This window comes from Actinia tenebrosa, unplaced genomic scaffold (genome assembly GCF_029948245.1).
Source record: "Actinia tenebrosa isolate PJP-AT-01 unplaced genomic scaffold, QUT_ActTen_1.0 PGA_scaffold0__85_contigs__length_37466705, whole genome shotgun sequence".
Taxonomy (NCBI): Eukaryota; Metazoa; Cnidaria; class Anthozoa; order Actiniaria; family Actiniidae; genus Actinia; species Actinia tenebrosa.
The window spans coordinates 24,503,193-24,517,563 of NW_028292569.1; the positions used below are offsets into that span (position 1 = coordinate 24,503,193).

Consider the following 14,371-nt stretch of genomic DNA (forward strand, 5'->3'; position numbering starts at 1 on the left):
TAAACCTTCATAACTTAGAAACGCATCACTCAAATGAAGATATATTTTACCATTCAACTATTTACTTCATGTAGAATCAGTACTGAAAGTATTGTCGAAGGGTTTATTTGCACTTTAAGGCAACAGACTAAATAATTAGGTGATATCTTAGAGTGCAAACAATATAACCGTGAAACTTTAGTAATACTAAATAGCACAATTTCATGCAAATTCCATTGTTTTCTATTGTTTAATTAGCACTATTTTGTACTATTTAGTAATTCGTGTTTCACGGATTAATTGTTTGCGCTCTAATCTATAAATGTATAAAATATGGAAAAGGTACGTTTTTATTTGGTTGGGGGGGGGGGGGGGGGTTGGGGAGGGCTGGACCTTCAGAGGAGGGGAGGGGGTCATCAGTAATAGTTTTAAACTTTTTGATCCATAGGGTTAGGGTTAGGGATATTTGTATGACTCTACTCTATTGACAACAAAAGTCGTATACAAGCCAAAAGCCGCCAATCGTCGAACCCAACATAATTTAAAAGGGCTGAGAGGATAATGCAGTTATTACACGACTTCTTTCATAAATTATGAAGTAGTACTTTTCATGAATAATGATTCTCAAAATAAAAGGGAATTAATTTGTTAATGTGCTAAATTACAGTGCAGCATTTTTAATAGTATTAATAAGACAGCTTTTATTATTAATAAGACAGTTTTTATTTAAATCGTTACAGTATATATTTAAAAAACAATGTTTGGAGTTAATGTACTTCCTATTTACTATCGAGAAATCGTTTAATTTGATGTCGCGACAAAGCTGCATGGTCGTGCGTTTGGGTAGATAAAATCACTTTTATCCAAGTGTCTAGTCGTTCTAGCGCTTTCGCATTAATTGCGGACACTTTTCGCTCACACGCACTACCAATACATTCAATATTCTATGCACACAACGTTCAAGGCTCACATGTTTAAATTATTAAATGTATACTGTAACGATGTCAATTAAGGCGTTTCAAAAACGTTCTACATGACCGTGCCTTTAAAAAGTTCGTGCTTTCCGATCGACTATCATGGAAACACATTGATTGCCATCTACCCGCAAAAACTGTTTTGTCACGATTGACAAATTTTACGTTTTCGCGCGTGTCATTGTGAAGCACTGTAAGGAGGCAGGTGGAAGTGTTTTTCAGCTAGCCTTTTCCATACATTTACAATATAATGACTCGGAAAGAACACTTTATATAGCCATAATATGACAACAAGTAAACCCGGAAAGACCGGTGGGGGTGGGGGTGGGGGTGGGGGGTGGGGGTGGGGTGGTGGAACGGTTTATTTTATTCTATTTGTTTATTATTTTATTTAAAGATTTACCCTAAGGTACAAGGTATTAACACCCAAGGTGTTAACACATAAAGGATTGTATGCACTGTTTGACCGTCGGGAAAGGCCCGCATTTTTTCTTCCATCTTCCATCCATGGACGACTAACGATTAATTTTATATTCGTATAAATCAGATGATATCAGAAATGTAGAGTATTAGGGTCCACGTGAGCACAAATTTCAAGGGGGTGGGGTTGGGGTGGTGGAACGGTTTGACCTTCGGGGGAGACCTGCACATTTTTCGTCCATCCATGATTGATTCGTCTACTTGCTCGAGACCTTTTCTTAAAGCTATCATAGAGAGCTTGTCTAAAATCCTTGTTAAAAATTCCATAGATCAAAGGATTGTATGCACTGTTTAAAAACGTTGACAGTCCAATTATAAACGTAATATATGATGGAATCGCGGTGAAAAATTCGACCATAAAAATGAGGAAAAATGGCGTCCAAGTGAAGAAAAAACAACCAATCACAATAAGAAAGGTACGAAAAGTCTTGATTTCTTTTTTTAGACCAAAATTCCTCGTTCTTTTGTCCCGTGGGAATGTGAAGGGGATGCTATAGTTTCTTCTTGTTATTTTACCATTGAATCTTGTGCTATTGATAGTCGACTGTGATGGATGAGTTTCTTGTGTTTCTGCGTCATTGGTGACATCATTTGGCAAATCTTGAAAGTTAAGATTATGCCTAAGAGATTCAACAGGAATTTGTGCTTGAATGCGTCTCGTATGCCTCGAAGCAGCTTTCCAGATCTTACCGTTGACATAGACGATAAACGTTATCGGCAGAAGCCACAAAAAAATCAAGTCCAACGCACTGTAAATAATCGAAATTCTATGAATTTCACAGATAACACGCCCTGGAAAGGTTTTGATCCCGTACGAGTTGAAAATCCCGAAGACAAATGACATCACCCAGATTGTGACGATTATACAATTTGCGCGCCTGTTCGTCATGCGAGTAGTGTATCGAAGGGGTGACGTCACGGCTACGTAACGATCCCACGTGACTCCACAAAGGCTAAAAATAGAAGCAGAGCAGAACCAAATTGTTGCTAGGATTTTGGCATCGCATAAAGCCATTCCAAATATCCATCTGCCTGCGAAGAAAATAATGAAAACCAGTTGAATTGCTACAAATAAGAAACGAGTTGCTGCATGTTTGACGAGTTGCTGCAAACAGAAACGCGTGAATATGAGCAAAAAGTAATTGGGTATAGTCACTCTATGAAAAGATATTGCAAAATTGACAATAATGTGCAATTAAAAAAGTTTTTATCTGGATACCACAGACAGAAATTTAAAAAAAACGACTCCACTTTGCCATACCTCCGAGACATCCGCAGAGCTGAGGCGTCGTATGGACTTCGGACCTGACGGCGATTAAATCCTTCTGCCCTTGGGTGTACGAATTAAGAAAATGTTCTAGCCGAAGCATCAGGGGAGAGACCAGCCGGCCCCCAGACCATATCGGCTAATCCCTTGCATCTCTGCCACGCACGGAATCGGTTGAAAATTTAATGTTAAAAAGTCTAGTCTATCCGGCGCATTGTTTTCTCGACTATTGTTATGCTGATACACCTCGAACCGTGGTCCAGTGGAAAAAACTTGCGCTTCCATGACACTGAGTCAAGTCCGGTTGAGCGATGTTAGTGTCTGGATGGGTGACCAGAAACTTATGTCTACTTAAAAAAGCTCCCCCCCCCCCCCCCCTTAACTCTAAATCGATTACGACCCGTTTTAGCTGAGAAATCGCTCAAAATTTAAAACTGCCGGGAATCGAATCAATGACCTGCAGTCTGTAATCATGAGTAATTTTTCGAAGCAATTTTTGTAATTCTGTGCCGAGGAAAGACAAACACGTCAAGCTTCTCTAGAAATCAATTCCAATCTAATCTTTGACATGAACCAGCCCGTCTAACATTCCGCAACTCGTTTCTTATTTGCAGCAATTCGTCAACCATTTTTTTCTAAGGCTTTCCGTACTATGTCCTCTGTTCGTCATCTAGCCGTCAAAATGTTTTGGACTCACGAAGCGTATCCAAAATCCAGGTGGATGTTTGAAAGAGAAACGATTTCGAGCGCGTGCGCTGGCTCATTGCTCGAGCGATTCTTGATTTGCGGATGTAATTTATTGGTACGATCTCCTTATTTACCCCCCGGCTCTAGACCAATCAGAAATCGAGAAAATTCACAATTGTGGTACAACCTAAAGTGCAGCAACTCGTCTAACGCACAGCAACTCTTTTCTTTGATTTGCAGCAACCCGCCCGTCTTACTTGCTGCATTCCCTTTATACGGGACACCGTACAGTATCGATCGTATCGTATACGAGAAATCTCCACGCCTGTATTTCTTGAAAAGTTATTAATAATGATCTGGAGGAAATATCTTGATAAAATAAATAACCATTGCCCACAAAAAAATAAAAGCAAATATGATTTTTGTTTGTAGCTGAGATGCCATAAGTTCTAATGAGAATAATTACTAGACACTTTTTAAAAAACTAATTATTTTAATTCAGTATTTAAAAGGGGGGGAAAACACTTGTTTTTCTTTGCATTTTTTCGGCGTTGATAGCAGACGCACAGTAATCTTACCTTTCATTTGATACGTGATATACCCAAGAAGTGTCAAAGGAAGAGGAAAAATACCCACGAGAAAATCTGCCACTGCCAGATTCGCTACGAAGTAATAACCAGGATTGTGAAGTCTTCTGGTCACGAAAATAGTACGACAAACCAGAGCATTTCCAACGATACTGAAGATAGTTAGTAAAAACAGAAACACGGCGCTTGCCAAGTTTACTGGTTTCCTAGTTAAGGCTTGAATCAGCGTTAACTCGTTGAAACCTTCTTGGTTAGTCGTTGAATTGTAGCGAAAACCTTGAGAAATGTTTTGCGAATTGAGAGCAGAAAAAGTCGGAGATTCCATGCTTGGAAGAACTTTGCACTTGTACTGTTAAAAAATTGAAGCGTGCTCATAAAAACGATCCCATTCCTAATCATCATATCTGCCAGGTGCACTCATTATTGTACAAATAATGGTGAAAAGCGTTCTCTAGCGTTCTTTTGTAATCACAAGATCATGCATAGGCACATAAAATCTTAAAGTTGTCTCCAGAATACATTTTTTCATATTTTTTTTCAAAGCAATGGATGCTTTGAGCTATACATCCATCGAAGATGGGGTGAGCTATTGAAGTCAAGTATTTGAGTAAAGAGACAGTGTTATTTTGTATTTTTCTCCCGGAAAAATGGTTCAAGACAATAAGGGGGAAATTCTTAATTGTTTGAACAGTTGCGTCATGACTTTTGTGCAGGATACTCGAAGTTAAAAACATTATTCAAGCAAAATGGTTGTGAATTGGCTTGAATTCGAAGTTAAAAACATCGTTGAAGTAATGATGAGAAGTTCTTATATAGCGCATTAGACAAACGTCTGTTTCCGTCGAAAGATGTCTAAAATTCAAAGGTGTAGCGTTTTTTAAATCAAACATACGTCTCAATGCGCTTTGCAATACTTAATTTTAGGTGGATGGCTTTACGGGCTGTCATTGTAGGATTATTTTAAATAAGTAAGTTTATTAAGAACTTTTATGAAATAGAAAGGAAGAAATGAAAAGAAAGCGAAAAAAAAAAAGGGAAACGAAAAAGAAAACGGTAATATTAGGATTTTATAATTAGTGTTAACGGTAAAAATGTAGAGATTAACGTCAAGGAAAGACAAGGAAGGGGATGGGATGAGAGAGAAGAGAAGAGAAGAGAAGAGAAGAGAAGAGAAGAGAAGAGAAGAGAAGAGAAGAGAAGAGAAGAGAAGAGAAGAGAAGAGAAGAGAAGAGAAGAGAAGAGAAGAGAAGAGAAGAGAAGAGAAGAGAAGGAAGGGAAGGGAAGGGAAGGGAAGGGAAGGGAAGGGAAGGGAAGGGAAGGGAAGGGAAGAGAAGAGAAAAGAGAAGTAAGAAAAAAAAACAAAAAAAACAAAACAAAAAAAAACAAAACAAAACAAAACAAAACAAAACAAACAAAAAACAAAACAAACAAACAAAAAAATAAAAAACAAACAAAAAAAAACCAACCCCCCCCCCCCCCCCAAAAAAAAAAAACAAAACAAAACAAAACAAAACAAAAAAAAAAAGCAATTTTACATCAAAATTATTTAATAGGCTAAATGAGTTGAGCGTTCTTACTCTTAACTGTTGTTTTTTACAAATATTTAAGATCCTATAAATTTATACTGTCGCGACAATTCATATTAAAAACCAATAAACGGTTTCTTGTTTATCATGCCCTCGAAAAGAATTCTGGATGAATCCCTCGCACCCTATTTTATATATCGTTTAAGTTTATTGCCAAGCATCCATAGAGGCTTTGCGCCATAACGTGATGGCAGCCATGACAGGAGGCATGACAATAGAGTCGTTTTCCCCTGGGAAACTGAATTCTTTCTAATGTAAATCAGATTAGACTAGACTCAATTGTTCCTGCCTCCTGTCATGGCTGCCATCACGTGAGGGTGCAAAGCCTCTATATGACAACTGCAAATCGAAGAAATATATACCGACGTGTAATCTATTGTTATAGGTTTCGATCGATATCGAGTCGGCTGTCGGTTTGGTGTATCTAAGAAAATCTATTTGAGCTAGAGTAAATTACGAGGAAATAATTTTAATGAAATAAGGACTGATGCTTGGAGCTTAGAGATCGGACGTCTTTTACTTTCCTGCTTATTATTTTAATTATAAAACTCCTATTTGTCGACTTCCCTTTGCCCGGCGTAATCAATAGAATGATTCGGAAATCCAATGATTGTATTCGATTGCATTCGGTAGTCAAACGACTTATCGAATTAAAAAAAGGTGAATTCGATTGTATTCGATTTTAATCGAACGTAATCGAATGTTCGATTGTGTTCGATTGGCCACAACTTTTTTTTTTAATTCGATTTCATTTGATTGCCGAATGCAGTCGAATCCAATCATTCGACTGGATTCGATTGGATTCGATGGAATCGATCGTTCGAATTCACGTTCGATTGATAGCGCCGGGACATAACGGTATCTAACTAAATAATTTTCTAATGAAATTCATTGACCTTTGAACATTTGTTTTAGCTACATTTGACAGACTATCATTCTAATAAGAGCCGTGCGTACTGACCGATCTATTACCAATCTTATAGCTAAAAAAAATCCAAAGTTTCTCCATCGTTTTGTCCCAGTTTTCAAACGACTTCAATTTGTAGATGAAGTAAAAATCTCATGGCTTCTCTCATACCTACGACACGCGCCGCTTTCTTTACGCGCTCTGTGTGGCTTGGCTTTTCTTTCGCGTTCTTCTTCTCGTTGGAGTTGGTTCTTCGTGGTTGCTTCAAGGATTTTGGCTTAAGCCAAACCTTGTGCATCTGCCCAACTTTCAGGCCAGGTCTAGCTCGCAGGATCATGGTCCCAGCATTGTGCTCAACTTTAAACAGCGAACGATTAGCTTTCTCTATCATATATTCCATCGTACCATTAAGCGATCTCAACACAGGCACGAGCTTGAGGATTATGTCACCCGATGTCATGTTGTATTTGAGCCCTATTCTTTTGATTCGGTGCAGCGAACGTTTTCGACGTCCTCCGGCAGTCGTGTACGTGGATTGAGAGGACGAGTAACGGTACGAGTAGCCACTAGGACCCTGAGGGTAGGTTCGACCATAGGGTTGTTGATAAGGTTGTTGATAGGGTTGTCTATAGGGTTGTCTATAGGGTTGTCGGTATTGTTGTTGTGGTTGTCGCGGTTGTTGGTTATAGTACTGGTTCTGTAGCGGTCGCTGCTGCTGCTGCTGCTGCTGCTGGAATCCACCATATTGACCTAAAGATTCACAAAAGATCCAGTTTAATCTTCATCAAATGTTTGCCGCTACTGTTAAAACTTTGAAATCTGGGCCAAGTATAGTTAAAAGGTATAGGACATATTTCGTGCGGCTGCGTAAAACAAATTTATTGTAGGGCAAATGAGACATTGACTGTGCGCGGAGTTCGAATGAGTAGGGAAAATACAACAAATTCGTAGCCGCATGGCCCGTTCTTTATTTTCCCATAAATGCCTTAAATCGTTGTGGTTAAATGATTCGTATGGAAACGTTGGAAAGTCATTCCTTGGATACGACATGTTGGAGAAGGCGCACTACACGCATGCACGTGGTATACGCCATACCGTGCGTTTCCCGCGCAACTAAAAAACAAGACCGCACTAGCTTTGCGCGCTAAGCCTAACTCACCATAAATTTCCTTAAATTCCATACAGTAACCGTGCCGTTATTCACAATATCAATGCGAAATGTGCTCCAAACATACCTGTTTGCTGCTGTCGATAAGGGTGTTGGTACTGGTTCTGAGGTCGATAAGGAGGCTGATTTATGTTCCGTCTTGCCTGGTCTGCAAACAACCTCTGTCTACTGTAGCTATCAGCAGCCGGGGGCGGCGTGGAAGGAGCTTGTGTCGCGTCGGTGCTCTCTACCAGAGGAACACCTCCGGTAGGAATTGTCTCGCCCTTTGCCAGTGCGCATTCATAGCATGCCTCTCCGTATGGTGATAAACAGTGTCTATGAACCAAAAATATGATTAATTCCAAAACAGACAGACTGTAGGGTTCTCATTAATTTTTGAAATAATAGGAGAAGTTCATGAACTGCTGGAGAATCCTTGGGACCAAGTGAACATTTGGCTAATTACTAAGCTATTGATAGTAGTTTAAGCCTGAGAATTTCGGAGTTTATGGGAGCATTCTCCGATCCCCTTCGATCCTCCAATCCTTAATGAAACTCTAGACCAAGGGTTTGAACTAAAAATCACCGAGACGCTAAACGACAAATTAAATATGGAATACTATTTTTATTAACTTCTACAATAAAATACAAATAAAGGATTTGAGATATCACAAAGCGAGTTCACCCATTAGTCCACATAGTGCCAATCTTACGAGAGGAAAAAAGCAGACTTACCCTCCACCGATGGGGTAGAAGTTTTGCGGGCACGAGCAGCTGAATCCACCTCTTTTGTTGTTACAGCCGTAGCTACAAGGATTCTGACCCGTTAAGCACTCATTTACGTCTGGTGATAAAACAATACTTTATTTGGAGTTAATGAGATTGGCTGTCAATAAAACCTTGTCATATTGCTGGGTTTCAATGGACCACTTCGATGTTACGGCGGCCATCGTGGATTGCAAGGCATCATGGGATATCCAGGGGTAAATAAAGCTTTGTTACAGTAATGACGTCGATTGATATTAACGGCTCACCACAAGAGAATACAACAAAAGATGAATTAAGACGCCACATCGATCACCTTTACCCATAAAAGACAAACTCGAAACTCTAAATATTTTTCGTCATCTTTGTTTTGTTTTGCCCACTGGCAAGATGGCCGCCGTATAGTTGAAGTAGTCCATTGACGTATTTCCTGTCTTGAGTGGAAAGTTCAATGGCTCCCTCTTGGGGAACTTGATAAGTGTATGCATGTAAGCATGGTCGTACCTTGACATGCTTGTCCACCTTGACCCAACACATAGCCTTGATTACAGCCACAGTAGAAGCTACCCAGAGTGTTGATACAACGAGCTGCCCCACAGCGTCCATAGCTACTGCACTCATTCTGATCTGTTGGACAGAACAATAAACAACATCGCAGCTTGATAAGAAATAGGCTAAGCAAAGATCAGTTACTCAGGGAATGAATCTCTGACGGTGAAACTCTTATTTCGTAAAACTTGTTCGAAAATATTATCAAACCTCGTGAATCGTAGCTGAAGGCACTTTTCAGTGCAAACCTAATTGAATAAGTCTTTTATAAAGGTCAACTGAATATTATCAATCTACTGCCATCGGTTTTCATGTTGCATTATAGTCTAGCTAGACCACGATGCATCCTGTTTATCAAACTCAGAAATGATAGCCGGATAAGGTCAGATAAGGTCCGTATGACAGGGCAGAAAAACGACAAGCCCGCTACTTTCACGATTTTTAAATTTAACTGAGTTTAATACTCCAAATTTTTTAGCATTTCTTTTGTGTCACTGCTGCTCGAAACTTGTGACGAAATTTTGTCGAATTAGATTAAAGGCTACTTATTAGTATTCACGAAAATGTCAGTTTTTTTGCTGATCAAAATATCACCTAGCCCAAAGTACACGGCTTTATATGTCAAATACGCATTCAATAAATTTTTGTCGCATTTGATATTTTGCTATTTGGCTCCAAAAGAACGTGTTTACAAAGTATTGAGTTTAAATACGTAAAACCGTTTTTCTGCCCTGTCGATCCGTATACTTAGGATATCCCCTTTCTCTCACTTACCAACGCATTGATTCCAGTATGCGTCCTGAACAAACCCAACCTGACAGCTGCATCTGAAGCTTCCGACCAGATTGATGCAGCCAGACTGACAGTACTGAGGCTGTTGGGTTTTGCACTCGTCCTTGTCTGAAATAATTGCAGATCAAGAGATCAGAAGGAACCAATTGTTACTAAAATTGAGCATTCTTTAATTTTTTGACGTCACTCATGCAACTGAGGTAAAGATATGGTTATGGTTATGTAACCTTTATTTAAACAGGTTGGCCTATTCAGCTAAAAGCTGGTATTCAGAGTGACCATCGATATTGGCCATTAAAATAAATTCAAAGTTGCGAAACAAAAAAATTTTCCACCTGCAAAATAAGAATGTTCAATAATTTTGGAAGAAAAAAATCGTGAAAAATCTTTGGAAAACTCCTGGGATTTTGGACTCGGAAGACACTTTTCAAACCAATTAAGCCTTATTCTACACTTGATCGAAAATGACGTTTAGATATTATTGTTGCGTAGTAAAAGCAATTGGGCCAAATATTTGATGTACACTTACCAGTGCACGTCATTGTCTTGGGGTCGAATGTAAAGCCTTCGTTACATGTACAGCGGTAACTACCAGGAGTGTTCACACATTTTCCTTGTCCACAGAGGTTCGGGGTCATCATGCACTCGTCCTTGTCTGAAAGAAATCAAGAAACATCATCACATTGGTGGTCTGCGTTCATGATCATTACCTGAAGAATCAATGCGTCTCAAATTGGAAGGTAGGTACTTTATATATGAATTCTGTCGGTTAAGAGAAGCATGTTTATGTAGTTATTTATTTGAAGATTTGCCAAAGGTAGGTAATTTACAAAAGAACACTAAATCCCCTACGTGGTGAATCACCCTAATCATATAGAGTTGTTAGTTAGTTTTCTCCTGTGTTTCGAGGGGTTTTTCCTATGGTTTCTACGGTTGTCCTCCCTTCGCAAAAAATCAAATTCTATTTTTCCATCGGAGTTCAGTGGAAGAAGAACCACTTCGTGGAAATAAAACATCGAAATTCTCTTTTTTTAGCATTTATCTTACTCACAACTTTTTTCTGGGGAGATCTCATAAATTTCTTTTTCTAAGTTCAGTGGCTCACACTCATTCATATTCAAGACATTCCTAACGGCCTCGTCCCGCGAGAAACAAGATTAGTACACTAACACTCGAAATACTGATCGTTTATTGGTTAACTCACCCACACACGTGACTCCATTCTTCATGTAGCCAACAGGACAGTCACATCTATAGCTTCCTCGTGTGTTGATGCAACGATACTGACAGTTATGAGTGCCTGCTACGCACTCATCAATGTCTGTTAAAAGAGATACTACATTAAGTCTCTAATGAATGCAAATACGTGAACAAGAAATTAAGTGACGTCATCGCTTGTAGTCATGGTAACTCCCTGTTTTCTAATAGTCGTTGTTATGGTAACATTACCTTCATATGTTTTCTTATCAATCGATGTCTTTCTTACCCATCGTTGTCATATTGTAACTTTATCTTTGCGAAATGTTTTCTTAAGATGGTAGTCATGGTACCATTACCTTCACATGTTTTGTTATAATGGTAGTCATGGTACCATTACCTTCACATGTTTTGTTATAATGGTAGTCATGGTACCATTACCTTCACATGTTTTGTTATAATGGTAGTCATGGTACCATTACCTTCACATGTTTTGTTATAATGGTAGTCATGGTACCATTACCTTCACATGTTTTGTTATAATGGTAGTCATGGTAACATTACCTTCGCATGTTTTCTTGTCGTCAGCAAGGCGATAGCCAATCGCACAGCTACATTCATACGAGCCGACGGTGTTTCTGCAGGTGAATTGGCACACTTTCGGCGTGTGTTGACATTCATCAATATCTGTGGAATTCAAGATGAATGGTTTTAAATCCAAAATATGTGCCATGATATTCCAGCAGCAACTTAGTCCATGGGCCTTACCATCGCATCTTCGGCCATTGGTAGAAAGCTTGAAGCCAACGTTACACATGCATCTGTAGCCACCTATGATGTTCATGCACTTGCCGTTCTTGCATAATCCAGGCACCATTTCACACACTTTATCCGTTACTACGAAAGAAAACACCACAAGAAAACTCCTAAGGAAATGATCTGGAATATTAGCTTGGTGGTAGAATAGCAATATATATGACATCGAAGAAGAAAAAGATGAAGCAAATAAAGGAGAAAAAGAAGGAGAAGGAGAAGGAGAAGGAGAAGGAGAAGAAGAAAACAACGACAACAGCAACAAATGAGATAAACAAAGAGGGAAAAAAAAGGCGAAGAGAGGAGATTATTGAAGAAAATTAACATTGTGTACCTGTTCCAGGATCAACACAAAGATCTCTAAACGCCGCTGCAATAGAAGTAAAAAGAAAATGATTTTCAGCTATTGCCTTAGTCTTCCTGATGCGTTTCTAACAGTGTGTATGACCTGGATTTCGTTTTTACGTACATGTTCCTTGGGAAGGACAAATCTCACAGCTTGTTCCCCAAGCTTTGCCAGCTGTACAGCAACATTGTCCCTTTGTAATCTGCATCATCTGTTTGGTTACAGCTTCACAGACTCCGTTGATGCTAACCGAGGCAAAACACAATCCTTTGCGAGTATCTGGAAACGAAAGGGTGAGTACAGGATCAGTTACACCTTCCATGCGCATGCTATTGAACCCTAATTAAACCTCTGGGATGATCTCAGTCAGGGCATGGCTAATTCAGAGATCAAACCCTGAAACAACCTCTGGAATGATCTCAGTCAGGGCATGGTAAATTCACAGATTAAACCCTAGTTAAACCTCTGGGATGATCTCAGTCAGGGCATGGCTAATTCACAGATCGAACCCCAAAACAACCTCTGGGCTGATCTAAGTCAGGCCAACCCTGGAACGACCTCTGGGCTGATCAAAGTCAGGGAATGGCTAACTCAGATATCAAACCCTAGAACAATCTCTGGGCTGATCAAAGTCAGGGAATGGCTAACTCACAGATCAAACCCTAGAATAATCTCTGGGCTGATCTAAGTCATGGCATGGCTAACTCACAGATCAAACCCTGAATCAACCTTTGGGCTGATCTAGGTCAGGGCATGGCTAACTTACAAATCGAACCCTGAATCAACGTCTGGGATGATCTAGGTCAGGGCTTGGCTGACTTACAGTTAAAGCAATAAAGCATTAATCAATATATATACCTTCACATCTCTTGCCGTTCTTGGAGCGCACATATCCAACGTTACAATCACACACGTAGCTTCCTCCAATGTTACGGCAGACGCCATTACGACACAATCCTGGCTGAGTTTGGCACTCATTGATGTCTAGGGAGAGAAATTCTACTGTGAGGTATATACATCGCACTATCTTACTATGTTGCCTTTTTAGTATTACAGGTATACTCTATCGTATCACATCTTTCTTAGACTCTTTTGCTGTCTTTGTGCCTACACTACTATGCACGTCCTACTTTATCACACAAGTTGTCTTTCCATACCTATACACTTCATTCTCCCGTGTCCTTCATCCACTGCTATGCTTGCCCTACTTTACCATGCTAGCTGTCTTCTCCATACTCATACGTATTTCATTCTGCCGTCATTCCATACCTATACACCTCATACTCCCGTGTCCTACATACCCTGCTATGCTCGCCCTACTTTACCATGCAAGCTGTCTTTCCATACCTATACACCTCATTCTTCCGTCTCCTTTATACACTTCTATGCTTGCCCTACTTTACCATGCAAGCTGTCTTTCCATACCTATACACCTCATTCTTCCGTCTCCTACATACCCTGCTATGCTCGCCCTACTTTACCATGCAAGCTGTCTTTCCATACCTATACACCTCATTCTTACGTCTCCTACATACACTTCTATGCTTGCCCTACTTTACCATGCAAGCTGTCTCTCCATACCTATACACTTTCACTTTCACTATCCTCTCCTACACTATGGCTGCCCTATAATAGTATGTCAATTCTCTTCTTCATACCTATACACTTCATTCTGCCGTCTCCTACCCTCTCCTACACTATGCCTGCCCTATAATAGTATGTCAATTCTCTTCTCCATACCTATACACTTCATTCTGCCGTCTCCTACCTTCTCCTACACTATGCTTGCCGTGGAATAGTATGTCAATTCTTTTCTCCATACCTATACACTTCATTATACCGTCTCCTACCCTCTCCTACACTATGCACGCCCTGGAATAGTATAGTAACTCTGTTCTCCATACCTATACACTTCGTTCTGCCGTCTCCTACATATCCTGGCGCGCAGATACACTTGTATCCTCCAACGAAGTTTTTACACAAGTATGGACATAGTTTTGGATCACGTGTGCACTCATTAACATCTGTAAAGAAAAACATCAAATTCGATCGATCAGTAAAAGGTACGTCTTGTGCCACTTATTAGTAAATAAGACCGATAGTCAACGCCGAAGACGAATGATTTTGCATTGTGTTGGTGGTCAAGGAATATCGTCCAAGGTCTAAGTTGCAATTCACGCGTGAGAACTAATACGAACCGTATGCATGCACGCCGAGATTAGAAGCTAAGCTAAGCCTTATTCGCCTCACACCACGCATCAAGCCTTATCCGCCTCACACCACGCATCTAGTTAC

The 14,371-nt window shown here is 39.8% G+C and overlaps 1 protein-coding gene across 1 annotated transcript in view; it reads right to left on the bottom strand.

Annotated features, from left to right (window-relative positions):
- Positions 1-5,503: 5,503 nt before the first annotated feature.
- Positions 5,504-14,371, bottom strand: part of LOC116300762 (fibrillin-1) — a 71,520-nt gene continuing 62,652 nt past the window's right edge. The window contains exons 90-102 of the mRNA XM_089025597.1: positions 13,981-14,100; positions 12,935-13,060; positions 12,200-12,355; positions 12,065-12,100; positions 11,686-11,814; positions 11,482-11,604; positions 10,925-11,041; positions 10,250-10,375; positions 9,703-9,828; positions 8,884-9,006; positions 8,350-8,458; positions 7,703-7,950; positions 5,504-7,217 (exon numbers count right to left, since the gene is read on the bottom strand). Coding sequence (XP_088881723.1) covers positions 6,586-7,217; positions 7,703-7,950; positions 8,350-8,458; positions 8,884-9,006; positions 9,703-9,828; positions 10,250-10,375; positions 10,925-11,041; positions 11,482-11,604; positions 11,686-11,814; positions 12,065-12,100; positions 12,200-12,355; positions 12,935-13,060; positions 13,981-14,100 — 2,171 coding nt within the window. The 3' untranslated portion in view covers positions 5,504-6,585. The remainder of the gene's footprint in view (positions 7,218-7,702; positions 7,951-8,349; positions 8,459-8,883; positions 9,007-9,702; positions 9,829-10,249; positions 10,376-10,924; positions 11,042-11,481; positions 11,605-11,685; positions 11,815-12,064; positions 12,101-12,199; positions 12,356-12,934; positions 13,061-13,980; positions 14,101-14,371) is intronic.